This window comes from Propithecus coquereli, unplaced genomic scaffold (genome assembly GCF_000956105.1).
Source record: "Propithecus coquereli isolate 6110/MARCELLA unplaced genomic scaffold, Pcoq_1.0 Scaffold252, whole genome shotgun sequence".
Classification (NCBI taxonomy): domain Eukaryota; kingdom Metazoa; phylum Chordata; class Mammalia; order Primates; family Indriidae; genus Propithecus; species Propithecus coquereli.
This window is the reverse complement of record NW_012148086.1, coordinates 465,688-485,913: the sequence shown is the minus strand read 5'-3', so window position 1 is coordinate 485,913 and position 20,226 is coordinate 465,688. Positions and strand designations below refer to the sequence as shown.

At 43.5% G+C, this 20,226-nt stretch overlaps 1 protein-coding gene across 1 annotated transcript in view; it reads left to right on the top strand.

Moving 5' to 3' along the window:
* ABCA13 (ATP-binding cassette, sub-family A (ABC1), member 13) overlaps positions 1-20,226 on the top strand; it is a 518,893-nt gene that overhangs the window by 345,034 nt on the left and 153,633 nt on the right. Inside the window, 4 exon segments of the mRNA XM_012646893.1 lie at positions 6,299-6,353; positions 7,804-7,981; positions 10,976-11,091; positions 17,472-17,628. Coding sequence (XP_012502347.1) covers positions 6,299-6,353; positions 7,804-7,981; positions 10,976-11,091; positions 17,472-17,628 — 506 coding nt within the window.

Genomic DNA, 20,226 nt, shown 5'->3' with positions numbered 1-20,226 from the left:
TATAAGCTAAATTGCAACATAAAAATGTAAAGCTCACCCAGTGTTTGCAAACCAGAAAAACTGTATGGGGGGCCACCTGTGTGCGCTTACTACCTGCAGTCCCAGGTGACCATGCTCTTGTCAACCTTGCCTCTGCAGTTTGAGGGCAGCCCTGCAAGATCGTGCCTCCTTGCATGCCCGCTAGGGTTTCATGTGCATCACTGGATTTGCCCCTTCCCCTGTAAAGCTCTCGACTTCCTCTGCACCCTGTTCCACATAACCCTCCTGGGTACCTCGCAGGGTACCTAGTCCCATGAGTGGGCTCTAGCCCCCCTGGATGGTGAACTTCTCAAGAGAGGGCCTGCTTGTCCCTCTGAAATAGCGTGTGGCTACACAGTGGGCATGGAAGAGATGCTTGTGAATGAATTCTCAGGCCTGTGAAGAAAGGTATCAAATCTCTATTTGACCCTTGATGAAACTCGATTAATGTTCAGTGCCCAGATTTCTGCCATCAAAATTAGAACAAAGTCAAGATGTTGTTCAACTTCTGATCTGACAGGGAGAAGCTGTTGTCTTACAAAAGCTGGAGGTAAATGCCCCATGGAGGGGGATGAGATTGAATGCAATTCTGACAGCAAGCCCGGGGTTTGCCCTACTTATGTGATGGCCTTTCCTTCCTAAACACTGTGGTCTAAGGTGCTCTTTTTCTCTCTGTCTTAACTTTGGGAGAGAATTTCTTAATTTCATGGTGAAAATGTGGGAATGGCTGTGCAGTGAGAGTTAGTTCAGTGGTGGCCTTTAAAAGTGCTTAGGAATCTTCCTGGAGCACTGAGTGCCGAGCAGGAAGGGTGCGTTCCAGGGCCACGATGATCCTCTGGAGGGCGCTGGGAGAGGAACCACAGAGCATGTATGCATGTTCTTCAATATATTGTATTTAAATATTTACTCTGTGAAAAATATGTAAATTATAGGGCTCTGAAGGCAGTGCCAAATGAAAAGCTGTGGCCCCTCCGAATTATTTATGAGTGAGGGCCCCAGGAAGGGAGGGACAGCCACTGTGGTTTGTGGGGTTCAGGTATCTGCACTTGTGGCCTCATACTTCTAAGAGGTGGAGGCAGACCCCAGGGAAGATAACACTTAAGCACAAAAGGACGGGAAGAGAGGGCAGTTTGGCTGCCGTTGCCGGCTCTCTCCTAAAGCTTATTACAGAAATACATAAACTATGTCAGCAGCTCTTTCCTGCAATTGTTGAGGTTTCATTTATATGTTATACATGTTGTTGGCACACCTTGTGGCTCTTAGCACAGAGGCGAGACTTTCGGTGTCCTGCATGTCAATAGGTGATTTGATAAGACAGGCTCAGACCTGGGGCTCCAGACACGTGGGTTCTGCCTGTGTTCACAGCGGGTTTCACATGCTCCAGGAAAATCAGCACATTCCTCTGCTGCTGTTTCTGCTTCTGGAACACAAGGGTGTGTCCACATTAGACCACTTCATGGGGTTCCTTTTTCCTGTAAGAATCTGCAATTCTAAAATGCTGAAAGCTGATTTACAAAGAAATACATGCACAGTATACTGGTTTCTTTAACACGGAATTTTATCATCAGATTACTGAATGAGAAAATGTATTATGAAAACATCCAGAATAGGGTCTGGCACGTCGGGGAATTACTAACCACAGAAGCAGTCAATCATTTCACCAGTGAGATGGGAGACCAGATGTACTCTTGCCTCCTAGATTAAAACCCTAACAGAATGACACAAATCCAGGAAATATGCTAAAATGAAGGGCAATAAATTCATACCAGATGAATGCGGGCACCAAAAGCAAATATGAGAGCACTGTTTTTAATCTTTCAGCAATGACTGTCATGGTTTAAAGTAAGAAAAGATATTTATGCAACCTGATCAAATAAAGATCCAACCTTGGTAGTTTAAAATTTTATTATTGAACTCTCCATAGACATAGCAGCTTTTTTTGCAGCCTTGTATTGCAGAATGAGCAGAGCAGGGGCCTTCAGCCTCCAGCCCTGTCTCCTTCCCACTGTGTGGCTGTCGTCTTTGGGCACCCAGCTGCGTGTGCTGAAGGGAGCTGTGTGGTGTGCGGGTGGGGAAACGGCCATGGCGGCTGCAGCCCGAGGTCTGACTCTCAGCTGTGTCACGCGTGTCGGGCTCTGGGAAGGTTTCTGAAACGCCTGCGCTTCAGGTGCTGCTCCTGTAGGTGGGCACCATCACACAGATGTGGCTGAGTTTTCAATCAGCACTTACACAAACAGCCTAGTGTTCTAGATGGCATGCAGCACACAGCCACAGGCTGATTCTTGTGTACTTTCAGATACTAGACCCTCCTCTCTGCTCGCAGGTATGTAAGGACTCAGTCTGAGATCTACCTCTCCTCCTCTTTACCCACCTCCGGTCTACTGCACATTTAATTCATCTTTTTCTGTGCACAGGGAGGATACTTAAGATCTAATCTCTTAGCACATTTCAAGTGTACAAAATATAATTGTTAACTATCACTGCCGTACTGTCCATTAAGTTTCCAGAACTTATTCACCTTATACCTCATGGTTTGTACCTCTGACCAGCATTACCTCACTACCTCCTTCACCTGGCCCCGGTAGCCACCCTCCACTCTGTTTCTATGAGTTTGATTTTTTGTAGATTCCACATGCAAGAGAGACCATGCAGTGTGTCTTTCTGTGTCTGGCTTATTGTCCCAACACGATGTCCTGCAGGTTCAGCCTTGTTGCAAAGACAGGGTTTTCTTCTTTTTTAAAGAGCTGAATAATATCCCACTGTGTGTGTATATCTATCATCTATCTATCTGTATATCCCACATTTTCTGCATCCATTTATTTATCAATGGAAAATGAGGTTGTTTCCATATCTTGGTGATTGTGAATAATGCTGCAATGAACACGGGAATGCAGATATCTCTTCCAGATATTAATTTTATTTCCTTTGGATATATACCAGGAAGTGGGATTGCTGGAGCATATAGTGGGTCTATTTTTAATTTTTCGAGGCACCTTTATAGTGTTTTCCGTCATGGCCGTACCATTTATACTCCCACCAGCAGTGTATAAGAGGTGATGGATATGCTAATTAGCTTGATTGTGGTAATCATTTCACAATGTATACATTTTTCAAAACATCATATTTTATACTTCAAATATATACGATGTTTATTTGCCAATTATACCTCAATTAAGCTGAAAACAGAACAAAACAAAGCAAGAGCATAATAATTTAGAAAAAGGAAATTTAATTCATTGGATGGATGTGAGATGGGAGCGGGGTGTGAGTGGGGCTGGGCAAGGCAGTACAAGGAAGCGGTGAAACATGCCTGCAGTTATAGGGTCTGGGGAAATGATAGCAATCCAGTTTTCCACATGAGAACAGAATAGGATAATATGAAGATACTATGAGAGTTTTGGACTTCATTTTAATGGGAAGCTGTGTCTAGGTAAAGAATATGGACTCTATATTTTTCTTTTTCTTTCTGGAAGTTATTTAGGGCTTCTGGGGGGGATTGATGAGCTTGAGGGGAAGCAAGCCGAGAGGGGATACAAGTTAGGAGAATCCAGGCATGGGTGCAGGTGTTCGTGAGTGAGACCTGGCACTGTGGGGAGGGAGATGAGGTGAAGTTTCTTGGATGTGTGGGTGAAGAAGAGCAGGGAGATAGGAGGACTTGGTTTTTGAGTCTGAGTGGCTGGGAGGATGATGGGGCATCCACGGTGGGAAAGCTGAAGGAGAACATCTGTAGGCTGATGATGGGATCTTTTTCTTGGATTTAACACAAATCATGGGGGGGAGATATGTAGGCTATATCTGTGATAGTTAAAGGACGCCTGAGAAGACCCCAGGGGAATTTGAGGATGTGGGGAGAAGAGAGCTGCAGGGAGACTTCTGGACATGCCTGCGTTGCTACACACTGCTGCGTGGGGGGAATTCAGCTGCGGAGCGTGTTCCATTTTGCCCCCAACTTGGTGTGCAGCAGCTCAATTCTGGCACTGGCTGTCAAAGGGCACGGTCCCCAACAAGATTGTCTATATTTCGGACACCAGCTATGTCTCCATTAGGGTTGGCAATTTGCTAGAATGACTTGTAGAATTCAGGAAAGCACTATGTTTACAATTAACATTTTATTATAAAGGATGCAAATCAATAGGACCAGCCACATGAAAAGACACAGAAAGTGACATTGAGGAATATTGTAGAGCTTCTATCCCCTCTTCTTGTGGAATCCGGGCACATCAGCCTCCCAGCATATCTGTGTGTTCATTGACTAAAAGGTCCACTGAGCCTCAGTTTCTTGAGTTTTTATTGGGGTTTGATTAATAAGCATGACTGTGTGAATCATTTACCACATGATCAAACTCAATCTCCAGCCCTCTCTCCCCCACCAGAGGTTGGCCTGACCCAAAGGTCCAGCCCTGTAAGCATATGCTTTATTATAGTTTTAGAAGCTGGCTGCTTGGACCAACTATTCCTTCTCAAATATTATAGACCAAGTCATTTCCTTGGTCTATAATAGACAATTCTCTATCTATCTAAAGACATTTTCATACTCCCTGTCACCCCAGGGGGGATGTGTGTGTATTCAGATTAAACGATTCCAATATTCTCTTGTGTTCCTCAAATGATATAATATCTAGATTGTTCTAATTTATATGTAGAGCCTGGAAGAACTTATTGCTCGTAGTTGCACCACAACATTGCAACTATACTCCCACCATCTACAGCACCCAGTGGGGCACTTGCCACACTTTGGCAGGATCTCGTACTTGCGCAGTCTAATTTCAGTTAGCTTTTGCACACCCACCTGATAGAGTTGGTTAATATTGAGCTGCTCCTCCAGTGAAACACATTGCCTGCAAGTCAAAACCTAGGAAGGATGGGGTCTGGCAGACACTAGGAAGACTGGGGCTGGATGTTGAGCTCAGCAAGAGAAAGAAAGGTAGGTGAAAGACTGATAGGTGCTGTTGGTCCAGACAGGCAGGGGGTCAAGACCACACAATTCAGTTCATGATGAATGCGTAAGTCCAGGACCTAGGAAATGACACAGCAGGCAACCGGCCTACATGGTGAGAGCCTAGACCAGAATATCAGGACAATATTGATCTATAGTTAAAGAAATTGTTCTAGAAAACTATATAGAGGACTTTCTGAACAAATATCTCCCACTGTTCTATATGCTACGAGCCAGAACTTACCTCAGGGCATGGCTGAGGCTGACACAGCTGGAGAGGAGAAGAGGTGGCAAAGGGACAGAAGTCCCGATGCCAGGTGACAACACTGTTGGGATTTTGAAATACTGTCATCTTTTTCAGTTCTGTGCCTTTTAACTTATTTATGCTTAGTTATACCCCGTGGCGTTTGACTAAGTCTTTAATGTGCTCTCATAGGGGAATGCAAAATACAGGTGACAGGATAAATTACAAGAGACCCAAAAGAAGAAGAACAACCTAGGAGTGGAAACGTGAAACGGACAGGACATTGTGCCTTCCGTGGTGGCTCCACACACAAGCCACATGCTGGGCTCCACACATTTCAAACAACCAAATGAAAAGAGGAAAACTGATCACTCTCACAGTCCATAATGTCTTTAGGATGAAACACAAACCAGTTTCATTTATAGAGTTCTTCTTGATGAAACATTGACTAGAACTTTCTGGGGAAGGGATGTCACACTGTGTGATGTGATGAACAGCCTTCATAATAAAACCCTCTTAATTGATAATTTGGTGGCACTTTCTCCATATTGGCTGCTGACATTACATTAATGCACAAGCCAAGAAAAAAAAACAAAGCAAAACAAAACAAATAACTCCAAAACCAAAATTGGTTCAATGAAATGGTCCTGTTTTCTATGTGTCCAAACCTGGCTTGATCTACAGGTGAATTCTTAAATATTGACATGGTTTCTATCAAATGATCTCCTTTCCATATTCTAATACTTAGCCTGAATCTGTTTCCTCACTGCAAACATATGGATAATATATTACTCAGACCACTGGGATACATTTCAGGAGTAGACAATAAAATGTGATAACCCATAAGCACAGTGCTTGTCATATAAGGCATGGACAATACATGCTGGTTGTTTGACAACAGTAGCAATGACAAAAATCCCAGCACCCACTTGCTGAATTGCTGATGAAATTTACCATTTTTTGCTGCTCATGGACCAGGACTGGGCAGAGCAAACAGGAGGTATCTTTTGGACACAGGGGGTCTGTGTGGCATGGAGCTGGGCTGTGATTCATCATGCAGGAGCAGGCTTGCGGCTCACCTTTCAACTTGTTGTTCACAGGAATAACACTCTATAGCCATCCGTACGGAGGGGCCTTGCTGAACGAGGACAAGATGTGAGTTGATGGGGTGCTGAGGGCGGGGGGTGGTGACCCCAACTATGGAAGAAAATCTTTGAGTTATCTCAGGGGTGATTTTGATCTCTCTTTGACATTTGCCCCAAGAGACGTTGGCATATATAGTTAGTGGCACAGGGCTTGGGCATTTCTTTACAAAGTGTGAGAAAAATGAGTATTAAAAGAGGAAGTGTGTTGACCGAGCTTAAAAAAGATAAGCTGTACTTCTAAGCAAAAATTGTCCTAAGGGAAGGATTTTCCAGAATCCTATGGAACCGCACATCTTTCAGATCTCTTTTTTGGGTTAAAATCATAAACATAGCATACATATAGGTAAACATAGTAATGCCTCCTTGAACATTTCTCATGCAACCTTTTTCTTATTGTCCAGAGGGAGTCACGGTAGTGATAAAGCCAGTGCTCTCCCGCAGGGAGTTACGTGCTGGTTCTCGTTGTCTTAATAAGGGGAGCATGCTTCTGCTTGTCTTCTGTTTTTTCACTCATCTCCCTTCTCTATTATATGGTTGGCAAACTTTTAATTAAAAGTTGATAATAAAAGTAAGCATTATATATGTGCTTTTTATGACCTACCGAAATGAGCTGGAGAATGCAAATCTGCTTAATGGGCATTCTCCCCTCAAGTAGCTAAGCCAGCGGGAGGCGTGTTGCAGCTTGTCCTCACATTCACGTACTGATTTAGGACCTCTGGCTTGAATGGTCTCTGATACCTGCCCAGGATGCCTGGAGTAGGCAAGTCGACGTCTGTTACAAAACGAGTTCTGGTTGAACGAAGTCACGGCTCGGTGGGTGGTTTGTGGTGAGAGGTTTCATCATGTCAACTTCTGTAAGACCACGTGTGGCCTGACTGTTCCTAAAGAGTGAGCAGAGAGGAGGCAGCAATTAACTTGAGGGAAGGATATTAGAGGTGGTGCTCCAAATTAAAAAATAACCAGAAGGCGTACAGTATATGTTATTACAAAAACACCCTATTGCAAAAGCTTTTTGGTATTTCAGGTGACTAAATTTAGAAATGGTCCAGTGAAGTGAGGATCTGAAGGCCACTCCCTCGCAGGTGTTCCTGTTGAGCAAAGCAGTCCCAGCGTGGGTAAAGGTCACAGCTGACCGTGGTTGCCACTTTGGGGATGTCCCTCATCTTACCTTGGAGGCGGCTTCACGGTCAAGAGCAGACTTTGACAACAGCAAACTCTTAAATGCTCCTCAACTTGCGCAGCTTAGTTATGTCTTCTATAAACTGAGAACAATAGCCCTGTCTCAAAGGTGATTGAGGGAATTTAATGAGGAGAGCCACACCCTCAGCCAGCACGCCTGGTTGATCATGTGTATTTAATTAGTGGTTTTTACTGCTGTCATCATCACTGATTGTTAATGACAGAAAGAAGACTCGTGTTCTCTGTGTAACCCCTGACGGTCTGTTCTGTTCTGCCTACAGCCTGGAGAGCATCCGCCAGTGTGGTGTCGCCCTCTGCATTGTGCTGGGATTCTCCATCCTGTCTGCAGCGATCGGTAGCTCCGTGGTGAGGGACAGGGTGACCGGAGCCAAAAGGCTGCAGCACATAAGTGGCCTTGGCCACAGGACGTACTGGTTCACTCACTTCCTCTATGACATGGTAGGATTCGGGAAGGAGGCTCCATGTGCCTCCTTGCTAGTGATCAGTTGACTGTGTGTGTGAAGTGGGGTGGGGAGGACAGGCTGCTTGGACTGTCTGTAAAAGAAGGGATTTTCTTACTGGTAAGAGCATTTCAGGTTTAAGTCTAAGACTGACGGGCCTCAGGCTGGAGATCTGGGAAATTAGGGACCTGCAGGGAAAGAAATGCAAAGTTTCTTACTGGGGAGATGAGAAAGCAATCGCCTTTAATATGCTCTTTTCAAGGAAGTAGAAGGTGAGGTGACAAAAATCATTAGAAACAGTCTGTCATCTTCATCCGTAAAAGTCCCTCTAGTCCAACCTGTGCCTTGGTCCCTAATGTGTATAGCAGGTATCACTGGCATTTCCATGTACATTCAGCTCCCCAGTAGACACCCTCCAGGTCACTGTGTCCAGTCCTTAGGAGGACAATGCCAGATGCATTGACCAGTTGTGCCCTGTTGTTCAGGACATTTATCTTGAGTCAAAAAATGCATCTTATATGATAGATTGCCCTTCAGTGGTCAACGTCTACTTTCATTGTTCTGTAGCAGAGTTGTCCTTGTGGAGGAAAGTGGAATCTTTGCCATCGTAAATATGATTTCTCCTGTGATATAGGAAATCTTGCTTAAGTCAGTGGAAGGCCAGAGGGCCCAACATTTACTGAGCATCCACTGCACACCAGGTGCTATGCTCACTGTGTCATATTTTGCACAGAATCTGGCATATTAACACGTTGCTCTCATGCAATGTTTGTTCCTTTGAGCTGGCTTAGAATTTAGCTAATTTACTTCCATTTGATCATGTAACCTGTATTTTGTTTTTGAAAGTTCAATTCGTATGGGTCACACCTAAGTGACCTCAACATTTCAGGAGTTCATTTAGTTTACTCAGGGTTTTCCCTCAGCCTGCCCAGTGATTGTAATCACCTGGGACATTGACTAACAGTAAGGTCCCCTGGAGCCTGTCCTTCAAGATTCTTTTCAGTAGGCCTGGGCAGGACATGTTTTAGTAAGTACCCAAGGTGATTTGTGAATCTCAGCCAAGATTAAAAAATGCTGGTCCTCAAAACTCTTCATCTTTACCAAGGGACACTTTAGGGTAGGAGAGAGGAAGTGACTTAAGATCTTATGTCTAGTTGGTGCAGAGGTGGCATTTCAGCACCCGCCTCTGCCTCCTACATCAGTTTTGTTCCTGGTGCTGCAGACCGCGAGTGGTCACTTCACTCTCTCCTGCCTGCTATTTGGCTTTGTCTAATGGCCACAAATTTCCTGTAGAAAATGGAATAAGGATTCATCAAAAGAGAATAAGAACATACAAGCGAAGTGGGTCCACATTTCCAAGACACCATAGAGCACCAGAGCTCCCAAAACTACAGGGTCTCCCCTCTCTCCTGTATCCTTAGTTTACTATCTCCTTATCCCTCCCCCTAAATGTGTCTCTTCCTTATTCTGTGATGTTTGGCCTTGGGGTTTAAGATCAGGAAGGGTTATTGTCTTCTTGGTTGACTGTTTTTTCACTTTCCTGCAATCATTCCCTGCTTATTCAATCATTCATTTAAGGAATATTTTTGAGGATCTGCTATGGGTCAAGGTGTGTCCAAGATTGTTATAGACTGAATGTTTGTGTTCCTCCCCCCAAAATTCATATGTTGAAACCTAATCCCCCATGTGAAGGGAGTTGGAGGTGGGGCTTTGGGAGATAATTAGGTCATGAGGGTGGAGCCCTAATGAGTGGGATTAGTGCCCTTTTAAAAGAGGCCCCAGAGAGCTCTCTGTGAAGACATAGTGGGAAGGCACAGTCTCTAAACCAGATAGTCAGTCCTCACCAGGCACGGAATTTGTCACCACCTTGATCTTGGACTTCCCAGCCTCCAGAACTGTGAGAAATCAAGTTCTGTTGTTTGTCAGCTACCCGGTCCATGTTATTCTATTATAGCCGCTGAAGTGGACAGAGATGTTGGCATAAAGCCATGAATAACACAGAGAAGCTCTTTCCCTTCATAGATCTTGTGTTCTTATGAGAGGAAGCAAGAAACATGTGAGTAAACAAATAAATAAACACACAAGATACAGTTGGCTCATGACTGGATCCACTGAGAGAATGAAACACAACCATGGGATGGAGGTGACTTACATGGGGTGGTCAAAGATGGAAGTGAAAGTTAAGTTGAGATCTGAGAAGTGAGAAGGAGCCATCCAAATGGCTGACACTGAGAAAGAGCTCTGAGCCAGAGCTCCAAGAGAAAAGGGAGCTGGGTGTGTGAGCCCCCCCAGGGAAGGCTGTGGTTGTTCCTGGCCTGTGGGAACACTCCAAGGTAAGGCTAGGTTGAGGGTCAAGGCAAGGGGCCTGTCCTCATTCTCCGTGTTGGGGGGCGGCCATGTTTCATGGAAGGTGTTTGGATTCCTTGACTCTTCTGGAAGGAGATGGGTAGGGGTCTCTGTATTGGTCAGCTCAAGTGGCTGTAACAAAAGGCCACAGACTGGGCAGCTTAACCACAGAAATTTATTCTGTCACAATCCTGGGGCTGGAAGTCGAGATCAAAGTACAGTCAGGGTTGGTTTCCTCTGAGGCTCCTCTCCTTGGCTTGTAGACAACCGTTTTCCCTTGAGTCCTCACATGGTCATCGTCCGTGTGTCTGTGTCCTAATCTCCTCTTTAATAAGGACACCACTCAAGTTGCATGAGGGCTTACCCCAATGACCTCCTTTTATCTTAATGTTTGTTTTCAAGGCCCTTTCTCCAAATACAACCACATTCAGACACACTGGGGGTTCGATTTAAACATTTTGGGGCGACACAGCTGAGACCATAACAGTGACCATCCAGGACTAATTCCACAGCTACAAAACTCCCAATGTGCAAAATAGGATATGTATTTCACTGGAGGTTGAAAGGAAACTTCGGGGTAAGTAGATGATAATAAATACGATCATCTGATGTAACAGCTCTCCCGTATTTCCTTTTATTTCCTCAGCTCTTTTACTTGGTTTCCGTCTGCCTGTGTGTCGCCGTTATTGCCGCCTTCCAGTTAACAGCTTTTACTTTCCGTGAGAACTTGGCAGCCACAGCCCTCCTGCTGGGACTTTTCGGGTATGTGATGAGAAATGCTGCTGCAGAATTATGGTTTGTTTTCTGAAAGAGAAAACCCTCAGGATGGCTTTAACCTGCTGTCGGCTTCATGATTTCCTCTCTTTTGAAGCAATTATGTTGCTTCTACAAGGGGCGCTGAGCAAACAAGCTCGAGCAGGGTGATGAATGCCCCGTGGGAGAAGGAAGGGCTGACACGGTCGTGATGAAGATGGCATTGCCCTGTCTCAGACAGGTCCTCAAGCTGTCTGACAAACGTGTGTGGTTGGAGACGGATCCTCTGTTGTTCTCATGCTGACTTTAATCAGCTGCTCAAATCCATAATCCAGTTAGCTCAGAGACTGCGCTTGTGGAGATTCTCTCAGGAAGCTCTGTCTGGCACATGGCACATTCTCCCCTCTCCTATGATACTAGTAGTTTGGAAATATTTTGTCTAACTTCTAGGACTTTTTTTCTCAAAGGAAAAATTGCAAAAACAGAAAAATCATTTTACAAATTTCTCATTTATGCACACGAATCGAGATCATTGCTACAGGTCTCAAGTTATACCTATCTGGTATCAGGAATATATGTGTCTTCTTACATCATGCATACATGTTTATATATAGACTAAATATATGAGACATACTTGCTAATAGCAGGGAAAATAATTGACGTGCTAATTTATTATAATCCAAGGCTTTTATTTATTTATTTATTTATTTATTTATTTATTTTTTGAGACAGTGTCTCACTCTGTTGCCCAGGTTAGAGTGCAGTGGAAAATCATAGCTCACTGCAACCTCAAACAACTGGGCTCAAGAAATCCTTCCCACCTCAGCCTCCTGAGTAGCTGGGACTATAGGTGCAGGCCACCTTTCCCAACTAATTTTTTTTTTTAAGTTTTTGTAGAGACAGGTTCTCGTGATGTTGCCTGGGATGGTCTTGAACTCCTAGCCTCAAGTGATCTTCCTGCTTCAGCCTCCCAAAGTGCTGGGATTACAGGCATGAGCCCCCATGCCCTGCTTCAAGGCATTTTTTTTTTTAAAACAAAACATCCAGCTTTTATTTAAGCGAAAGATTACAAATAAAATGATTTTTACACAGTTTGTAGTTATATCAATGACCAGGAATTATTCAAAACATCTAATTCAGAGCAAAGTTTGACTTAAACAAATATACATCATTACTAGATGAATGCATAGATGGGTGGGTGGATGAATGGATGGAGGGATGGGGGAGAGAGAGAGAGAGGAAGAGAGAAAGAGACAAGACAGAAAGACGATCTTTTGGGAAGTATTGATATTACCACTCACCAATTCTGTGGCCTTGGAAATATTTATTATTCTCTCTAAAGCTCATTTTCTTCCCTGTAAAACTCCATTTCTGTTGCTATAACGATTAAATTGGGTAGTTTATATAAATACTGTGGACAATGACTGGCACAGAGTTCCCATTAGATTAATTTTAACTATTATTGTTATCCTTAGAATTATTTTACTCTTTAGAGGATATCATATCCTAAGCTATAATACATGCTTATGGTAGACACATTTGTTATAGTCAACTGGAAATTTATGAGCCTGTGTATAAAGATCTCTATATATGTTTACCTAGCTCTAAGAACATACTCTGATTTCAGTTTATTGATCCAATTGAATGGATAGTGTCGTCATATCACCTTATAGTTTGAGTAAAATAGACTTTGCTATAAAATTATTTTTGAATTTTAGGAGAATAGATTTCCAAAATTGAGATAAGGCTTACGATGAAATGGTTAGAAGCTCCTAAGAACCATGTTTTTAGAAATTTTTATCAACATTGTTTTGATTGTGAACCCCATTAAGAATCTGACATCAGCTAAGAATTTTCTCCACATACACAACTACAACACTTTTTCAAAGAATTTCTGGGGATTCACAGATCTGTTGAAGCACAATCACAGGCCAATGGGGGTTACACACTTCTGGTTAAGAATTCTTACGTTAGAGGGATCAAGGAGGTGTGAAGTGGTAACTCAGATGGTGTTTGTGATCAGGGCCAATTCTAGTGAAGAAGAAGAACCTGAGGGAGATAGAAGAGGGTCACAGGGGGGATCCTGGGGTATTCCGGATGAAAGCAGATTGAAAGGTAGTTCTTCATTGGCACACAGCTGAGGGGCAATGAGAACCCCAGTCTGGGCAGCTGTGGTCTCCTGCAGGGGCTCTCCGGGCGAGGGTGGCAGAGTGGGCTCACTCTTGTCTCCACAAGGACCTGTAGATACAGGGGGCCCAAGAACAAGTCTCAGGGAGGCAGAATCCCAGAATGAGCTGAAACCTAAGAACATGTTCAGGCATGAAACAGGGCCGCTTAATGGTTTGGAATCTGAAGAAATAAGGGATTGGATAAATGAACAGATTCTCATAAGAGATAACAAAACAAACATGCCCAGTAACAATTTTGTTTTTTTTTCTTTCTCTCTATCAAGGAAAATTTGTTATTTAAACTGTAAAGGGGTTGAGGGGAGAATCGGCATCAAAAAAGGGAAGTAACACCTAAAAATGTCTGAAAGAAAACTGAGTCTAGCTTATGTAAAAAATTGAAAGCTTAAGTACATATTTAGTGTATATTTGGTGCCACAAGATTGTGGAGATGAGATCACAGGATCCTGTTCCGGTGCCTTGGGAAATTCACAAAACATGCGGAAGTAGCCAATTTTCAAGGAAGGAAACCACCCCTTCATAAATCCCAAATATTGTGAACAGTACATCAATCTCCAGCAAATTCTAAAATCACTAACATATTTTATTGTGTTTTAATAAAATAGTGGAGAATATTAAAAGCCACTGTAAGTTTCCCCCCAAAATTATGCTCTATAAGCCAATTTATTTGTTTTTTCTTTAAAAAATTTTTAAAAAAGGGAGACTAGAGCTGCTAATATATTAATTTGAGCCAAATATTTGAAACTAACTAATGAAAATGTAGTAAAAAAAAAAAGTGATAGAATCACAGCCAGTCGAAAACCTTGCTGAAAGACTGTTCATTAATGCAGCAATAGGAACTCTCAGTGGCATCATTTAGAACTATGTCTCTGATTCTTTTTCTTTTCTTAAGTAGTGCTTTGATCTACCTGTCAGATATTTAAATGACATAATCCAGTGGAAACCTTACGTAACAAGTAACCAAGTACAGACTCTGAACAATCTCAAAGGAAGCAGAGACTAATGTTGAGGTGGTAATGAGTCCCTCGAGTACAGATCGGGGTATCTGGGCCTGACAGCGGGACAGGGGGGCTGCTGCACTCTTAGATGGCATTACTGGGTGTGCAGATGCTGATCAAAGCAGGTAATAAGCTTGCTAAGTGCCTTATGCCAGGATGACCACATCATACGCTCTCTGAGGTGCTGCTACCCACACTCCCCTGACCCCCAAATTGCAAAATTTAACAGAGAGAGCTGGTTGAGTACCATGCTGTATAAGGAACAAAGAAAGACTTTTGTAGAAGGTCTTTTGTAGAAGAGGTTCAAGCAGACTAACATGGTTATCTTCTGCTGTTTAAAGGGCTGTCACATGGGAAAGAAAAGCTACTTATCACAAGTTGTTCCAGAATATAGAGTTTCAATCAGTAGTTACAAACTGGAGAGATTTTTTTTGTTCACTCTCAGAATGAATTTTATAGCTATTATAGCTGCCCCAAACTTTGGTTCATACACTTCTATTACTGCTTATATTTCAGTTGCAAAAATACGTTCAATGCTGTGATTTCATTTGTTTCTCAAAGCGGCCACGTGATGGAGGGTAGCACTTGATCTTTGTGCCCGCAGCACCAGGAGGGCGGGGTGGTGGGTGTGAGCGTGTACAGGGTTTGAATCTGCTCTGCGGTACTTTATTTCCGACAGAGGTGTTGACACTGTAAAACACCAAGAAGTCATGCCTTACCTCTGTGGTAATTATTTTGATTTAATTAGTTTGATTATTTTAAGCAGCAACTGTTTTAGAGTAATTGTTTTACAGCTCTTGCCTCCGTAGTGTGCTCTGAAATCATTTTCTTCATGCCCAAATTATGAGACTGCTATTGAGTGAAGCTTTGAAACACTGCATGATTTTATATGTCTTGTTACATGTATGATATTTTCTGAACTATGAGAATGTATCTCTTAACCCAGGGAAGTATTCCAATATCATAGATTCTCATATGAAAAGGGAAATATATTAAAATAATAGCTATTTTGAGGGCCTAGTGTCTCTTACACCATTTTGAAGTCTCATAATTTTCAGAACTTGTTAACATATTAAGAAAACCTCAGACATTTAGAAGGCACTGAAATATTTCAGGTTAAATCAATTACTCGCTGCAAGAAACCAGGGACATGTTTACTTCGAGCGTGCAGAGAACACATGGAGGCTCTGGATGCATGAGAGTCTCATGTGAAGGTTGTGCTTTAAAAGTCAGTGACTTCTCTGCTGATATTGGAAATCATCATTCAAAGTGCCAGTCTCCTTTAATGGGGTACAGTGGTATTGTGACAGAAAGGAGATTAAGGAAGTTGGCCATGAGCGAAACCTGGCTCTAGAATTAGGGAGACAGAAAGAAGAAAGTGAGATGTTTTCATTTTAGGGACATTGGGTGATATCTTAAATCCCCATATTGTCTAATACAGGTGGGGACAGCTTCTAGGGTTCAATACTTGGTAATGTCTCTTACTGCCCAGCTTTGGGTCCACACGGAAAGGAATCCCATGTTCATCTTGCTCTTCTTATCAGCTGTGGAACCTCCATCAAGGTGTGGCAAGTCTGTTAATCCCAGTTGCTCTACCTGTAAGGTGAGGATCACAGTGGCCATAGTGGGTTGTTGGAGCATGTGAGGGGGGTCAGGCCATGTGGGGGACACAGCACAGTGCCCAATATGCAGTGGACACTGCAAAGGAAACTTTCAGCTTTGATTTTTATGCCTTACTTTTTAGATAGAGCTCTGCAGCTTTTCATATTCTTGATATTTTTAAATTCTCAGTATAACGAATAGGGATTACTCCTGCTTTACTGATGGTAATACTCCTGCTTTACTTTTCTTGCCCTGTGTGGGGAGGGTACCCCTCCCAGAGGAATGTTTATGGCTTGCTGTGTGAAGGAAGAGACAGGTTAGCTAGGCCTTTCTGAAACCGCAATCTCTCCAGTGTTTTCAACTCAGAGCAATCAAGGTACCAGTTTGGCATATTTGGGGATGGCAAGTCCTTCACTCCTTCACCTGAAACTGCAGATAAAACTGAACCTTGTGTACACTATGTTTCTTCTTGTACATGTATAACTATGATAAAGTTTAATTTATAAATTGGGCACAGTGAGAGATTAACAACAATAAAACAGAGCAATTATAACAATATGCCAGCATCAACACTGTTGTGCTTTGGGGCCATCAAGTAAAATAAGGGTGATGAACACAAGCACTGCAATGCCAGACCATCAGTCTGATAACCGAGAGGGTGCCTAAGTGACCAGCAGGCACCGAGCGTAGACAGCACAGATGCAGTGCACAAAGGAAGGATTCATGTCCTGGCAGGATGGAGCAGGACACGCCACTCCAAAGGGTGCACTATTTAAAACTTAGGAATTGTTTATTTCTGGAATTTTCCATTTAATATTTTGAGACTTCCGTTGACCACAGGTAACTGAACCGTCAGAAAGCAAAACTGCAGGTGAGGGGACCAGTGTACTTGTATAATGACTGAATTATAGATGCAGTTTTATTGCCTGCCAATTTTTCCTCACTCGGTGAACAGAAACCACTTGACATAATACATCCCTCTGGAGCCCCAGACAAAGCCCCCGTCCTGGGGCCCCCGCAGGCTCTGCCATGGTGAAAGCACCCTGGATGGGGCGTAACACACGGGGCCTGCGTGGGCCTGGGCTCCCACTGTCTCTTTCCCGAGAGGGGCACTTCTTTGCTCTGAGACTGGGAATTGGGGGCTGCAATGGACCCGAATAAATATACTTTCCAGAGTAACTCTTATCTTCCACTAGTTTTACATCTCCCCATATATCTCCTAGTGACTCCCCTAGAATTTTAGTGCTCCTAGCCAGATCCCTTTAATCATGTTATTTCTTTTCAAATTTATCATTCTTTCTCTAAAAAGTTTAAAAGTATCTTGCTTTGATACTTCTTAAGACTTTGTCCTCTTAAGAGGATCCCCACGTACATGTAAAACTAATAAAGTTTGTGTGTTTTTCTTTTGTTAAGCTGCCTGGTGTTAATTTGGTTTCTAGATCCAGCTGAGGAGCCCACTAAGAGCTAAAGAGGCATTGGAGGGGATCTCTGGTTCCCCTGTGCAGGCATCCTCTTGGGGTCTTGGAACGTATCCCCATGGATAAGAAGGGACTCCTATAAATGTTACAGTAAACTAAATGTGACTTTTCACTTCACTTTTCAGATATGCAACTCTTCCGTGGATGTATCTGATGTCCAGAATCTTCTCCAGCTCAGACGTGGCTTTCATCTCCTATGTCTCATTAAACTTCATCTTTGGCCTCTGCACCATGCTCATGACCACCATGCCCCGGCTACTGGCCATCATCTCCAAAGCTAAGGTCAGTAGCTTTGCAGCGTCACCTGTACAATGCACTAGAAAGAAGACAATGTTGACTCATGTCTATTTTGTTGCTTTTCCAATTGGAATTCCATAGAAATGCACAAGTATTTGCTGTCTTTTTTTTTTTTGAGACAGAGTCTCACTGTGTTGTCCGGGCTAGAGTGAGTGCCATGGCATCAGCCTAGCTCACAGCAACCTCAAACTCCTGGGCTCAAGCGATCCTCCTGCCTCAGCCTCCCGAGTAGCTGGGACTACAGGCATGTGCCACCATGCCCGGCTAATTTTTTTTTCCTATATATTTTTAGTTGTCCAATTAATTTTTTTGTATTTTTAGTAGAGATGGGGTCTCGCTCTTGCTCAGGCTGGTTTCGAACTCCTGAGCTCAAACAATCCACCCACGTCGGCCTCCCAGAGTGCTAGGATTACAGGCGTGAGCCACCGCGCCCGGCCTCTGCTGTCTTTAAATTCCAGAAAGAAAAGTTGATTCTAGTTAACAAAAACCAGCTGTGCCATTATAAAAGCCTTGCCAGGTTGGCAACAATTGACGAAAAGATATGCAGTCTCTGCCTCTGTATTAGTGAGGACAGAGCCATGAAAACATTCACCGCCACATCCCTAGTGTCTTCATTGAGACTATTTTGTTGATGCATTGCTGTTTAATGGTAGAAAAAGGAATTCAGTGAAACGTGTCTTGTTTGTCAAAGTGTCACCATAGTCAGGGTCAGACACTGCAAGGTAGGGTGGGCCACAGCTCTTGACCACACTTTTGGGCTATCACATGTCTGAAGGATGACCAGTATGGTGGCGGGGGGTCTGCCCTCTGTGATCTCTGGAACAAATTCAGTTTTGCTGCTTTCCAAGTGTCAGAGCAAAGGGTGGTCCTGAGCATGAGCTCCGTGGTCTGGAAGCATCTCTCCCTGTGAGGGAGATGCCTCGCCCAAAGAATGCCTCTCTCCACAGGCCATTCCCATTGGCGAGTCATTTTTGGGTATCATCCCCAGCAGGTGTCTAGGCTGAATCTGTTTGTGCTGACACATCCTGTTTGTCCCCACCATGCTCCTTCTACCCCTGTCTCCTCCCTAGTGAGGGTTGCCTGGGTCTTGGCCGGTGCTGGAACCCGACTTGCAGCCCCTCGGCATCCCTGTGCTACCTGGAGGTGTGGACTTCAGATTTTCCCCTTTTCTCTTCCCCCATATCCAATCCTTTTCATTCCTGTCTTTTCTAAGTTCTGACCGCACTGTTCTCTCTTGACTCTCTGCTGTTTGCGTGGACTCTGATTCCTCGGTAGTTCCCAGGTGTTCGGCTGACCCCGGGGCTGAGAGAATCACCTGGAGAAGGTGCAGAGCTCCCAGCCCTGAAGGATGTGCTGCTGGGCTCATTTCAGATGACAGAGACTGACATCTGCTCGTTTGGGACACGTCCACCTCCTCATGGCTGGACTTTCAGGGACTTAGTAGACTGCCTAGTGGTGGCTAATATTAATTTTTATTATTGTGCCTCATGTTTGGATAGAAGCAGTGAAGTGTGTAAACACCTATTATGCATTTAATGAAGGTAATAACCTATTTTGGTGATTTTTACAGATTTAATATCTGACACTACTCTGTATTAATATGTCTAGCCTTTAAGTAGAAAACTTGCAGAACAATTAATTGGCTTTACTTGAGGAGAAAAATGAAATCAGCAGAGGCAGAGTATACAATTTCCCTCCTCCCCCATCAGATCTCTAATATGATATGGACCATCAGGATGTCAGTCATGAGTACAGTGAACCGGAAACAGACTCTGGTGGATAATCCTAATGGTGAGAAACTTAGAAACAGAGGCCTTCCTCGGAGATGGGGTCACCAAAGGGGGTGTTTAGCTCCAAAAGAAAAAGCAAGAAGAATTGTTCTGATCCAGAGAGGAAACTCACCAGAAACCTTTCCATCCTTGAGATGCTAACAGTGTGGTAGGTGGAAAGGCATTGTTACCTTCAGTTATAAACAGCAGCATTGCTTACTTGAAAAAGAAAATCAACAGGCAGGCTGAGTGCGGTGGCTCATGCCTGTAATATTAGCACTCTGGCAGGATGCAGGAGGACTGCTTGAGCTCAGGCATTGGAGACCAGCCTGAGCAGGAGCGAGACCCCATCTCTACTAAAAATAGAAAAATTAGCCAGGCATGGTGGCACACACCTGTAGTTCCAGCTACTTGGGAGGCTGAGGCAGGAGGATAGCTTGAGCCCAGGAGTTTGAGGTTGCTGTGAGCTGGGCTGACACTACAGCACTCCAGCACCTGGGCAACAGAGTGAGACTCTGTCTCAAAAAAAAAAGATCAACAGACGGTTGTTTGCAGAAAAATGGATCTAAATCAATTGATAACAAATAAAAAGCATTTTATTACTTTTATTTAGGTCTTTATTTTCCTTTGCTCTTTATTTGTATATTGTTTGCTTAAGAAACTCAACATTATTCAAATATTTATTTCAAATGGTTTCAAATATTCATTTGTAAGTTATGGAGCAATATCTGATAGAATTAATGAAAGAAACCAAGAAAGACGACTGAATTCTCAGATCAATCTTAAAAGCTAGTGTAACCAGTATTAACCATCG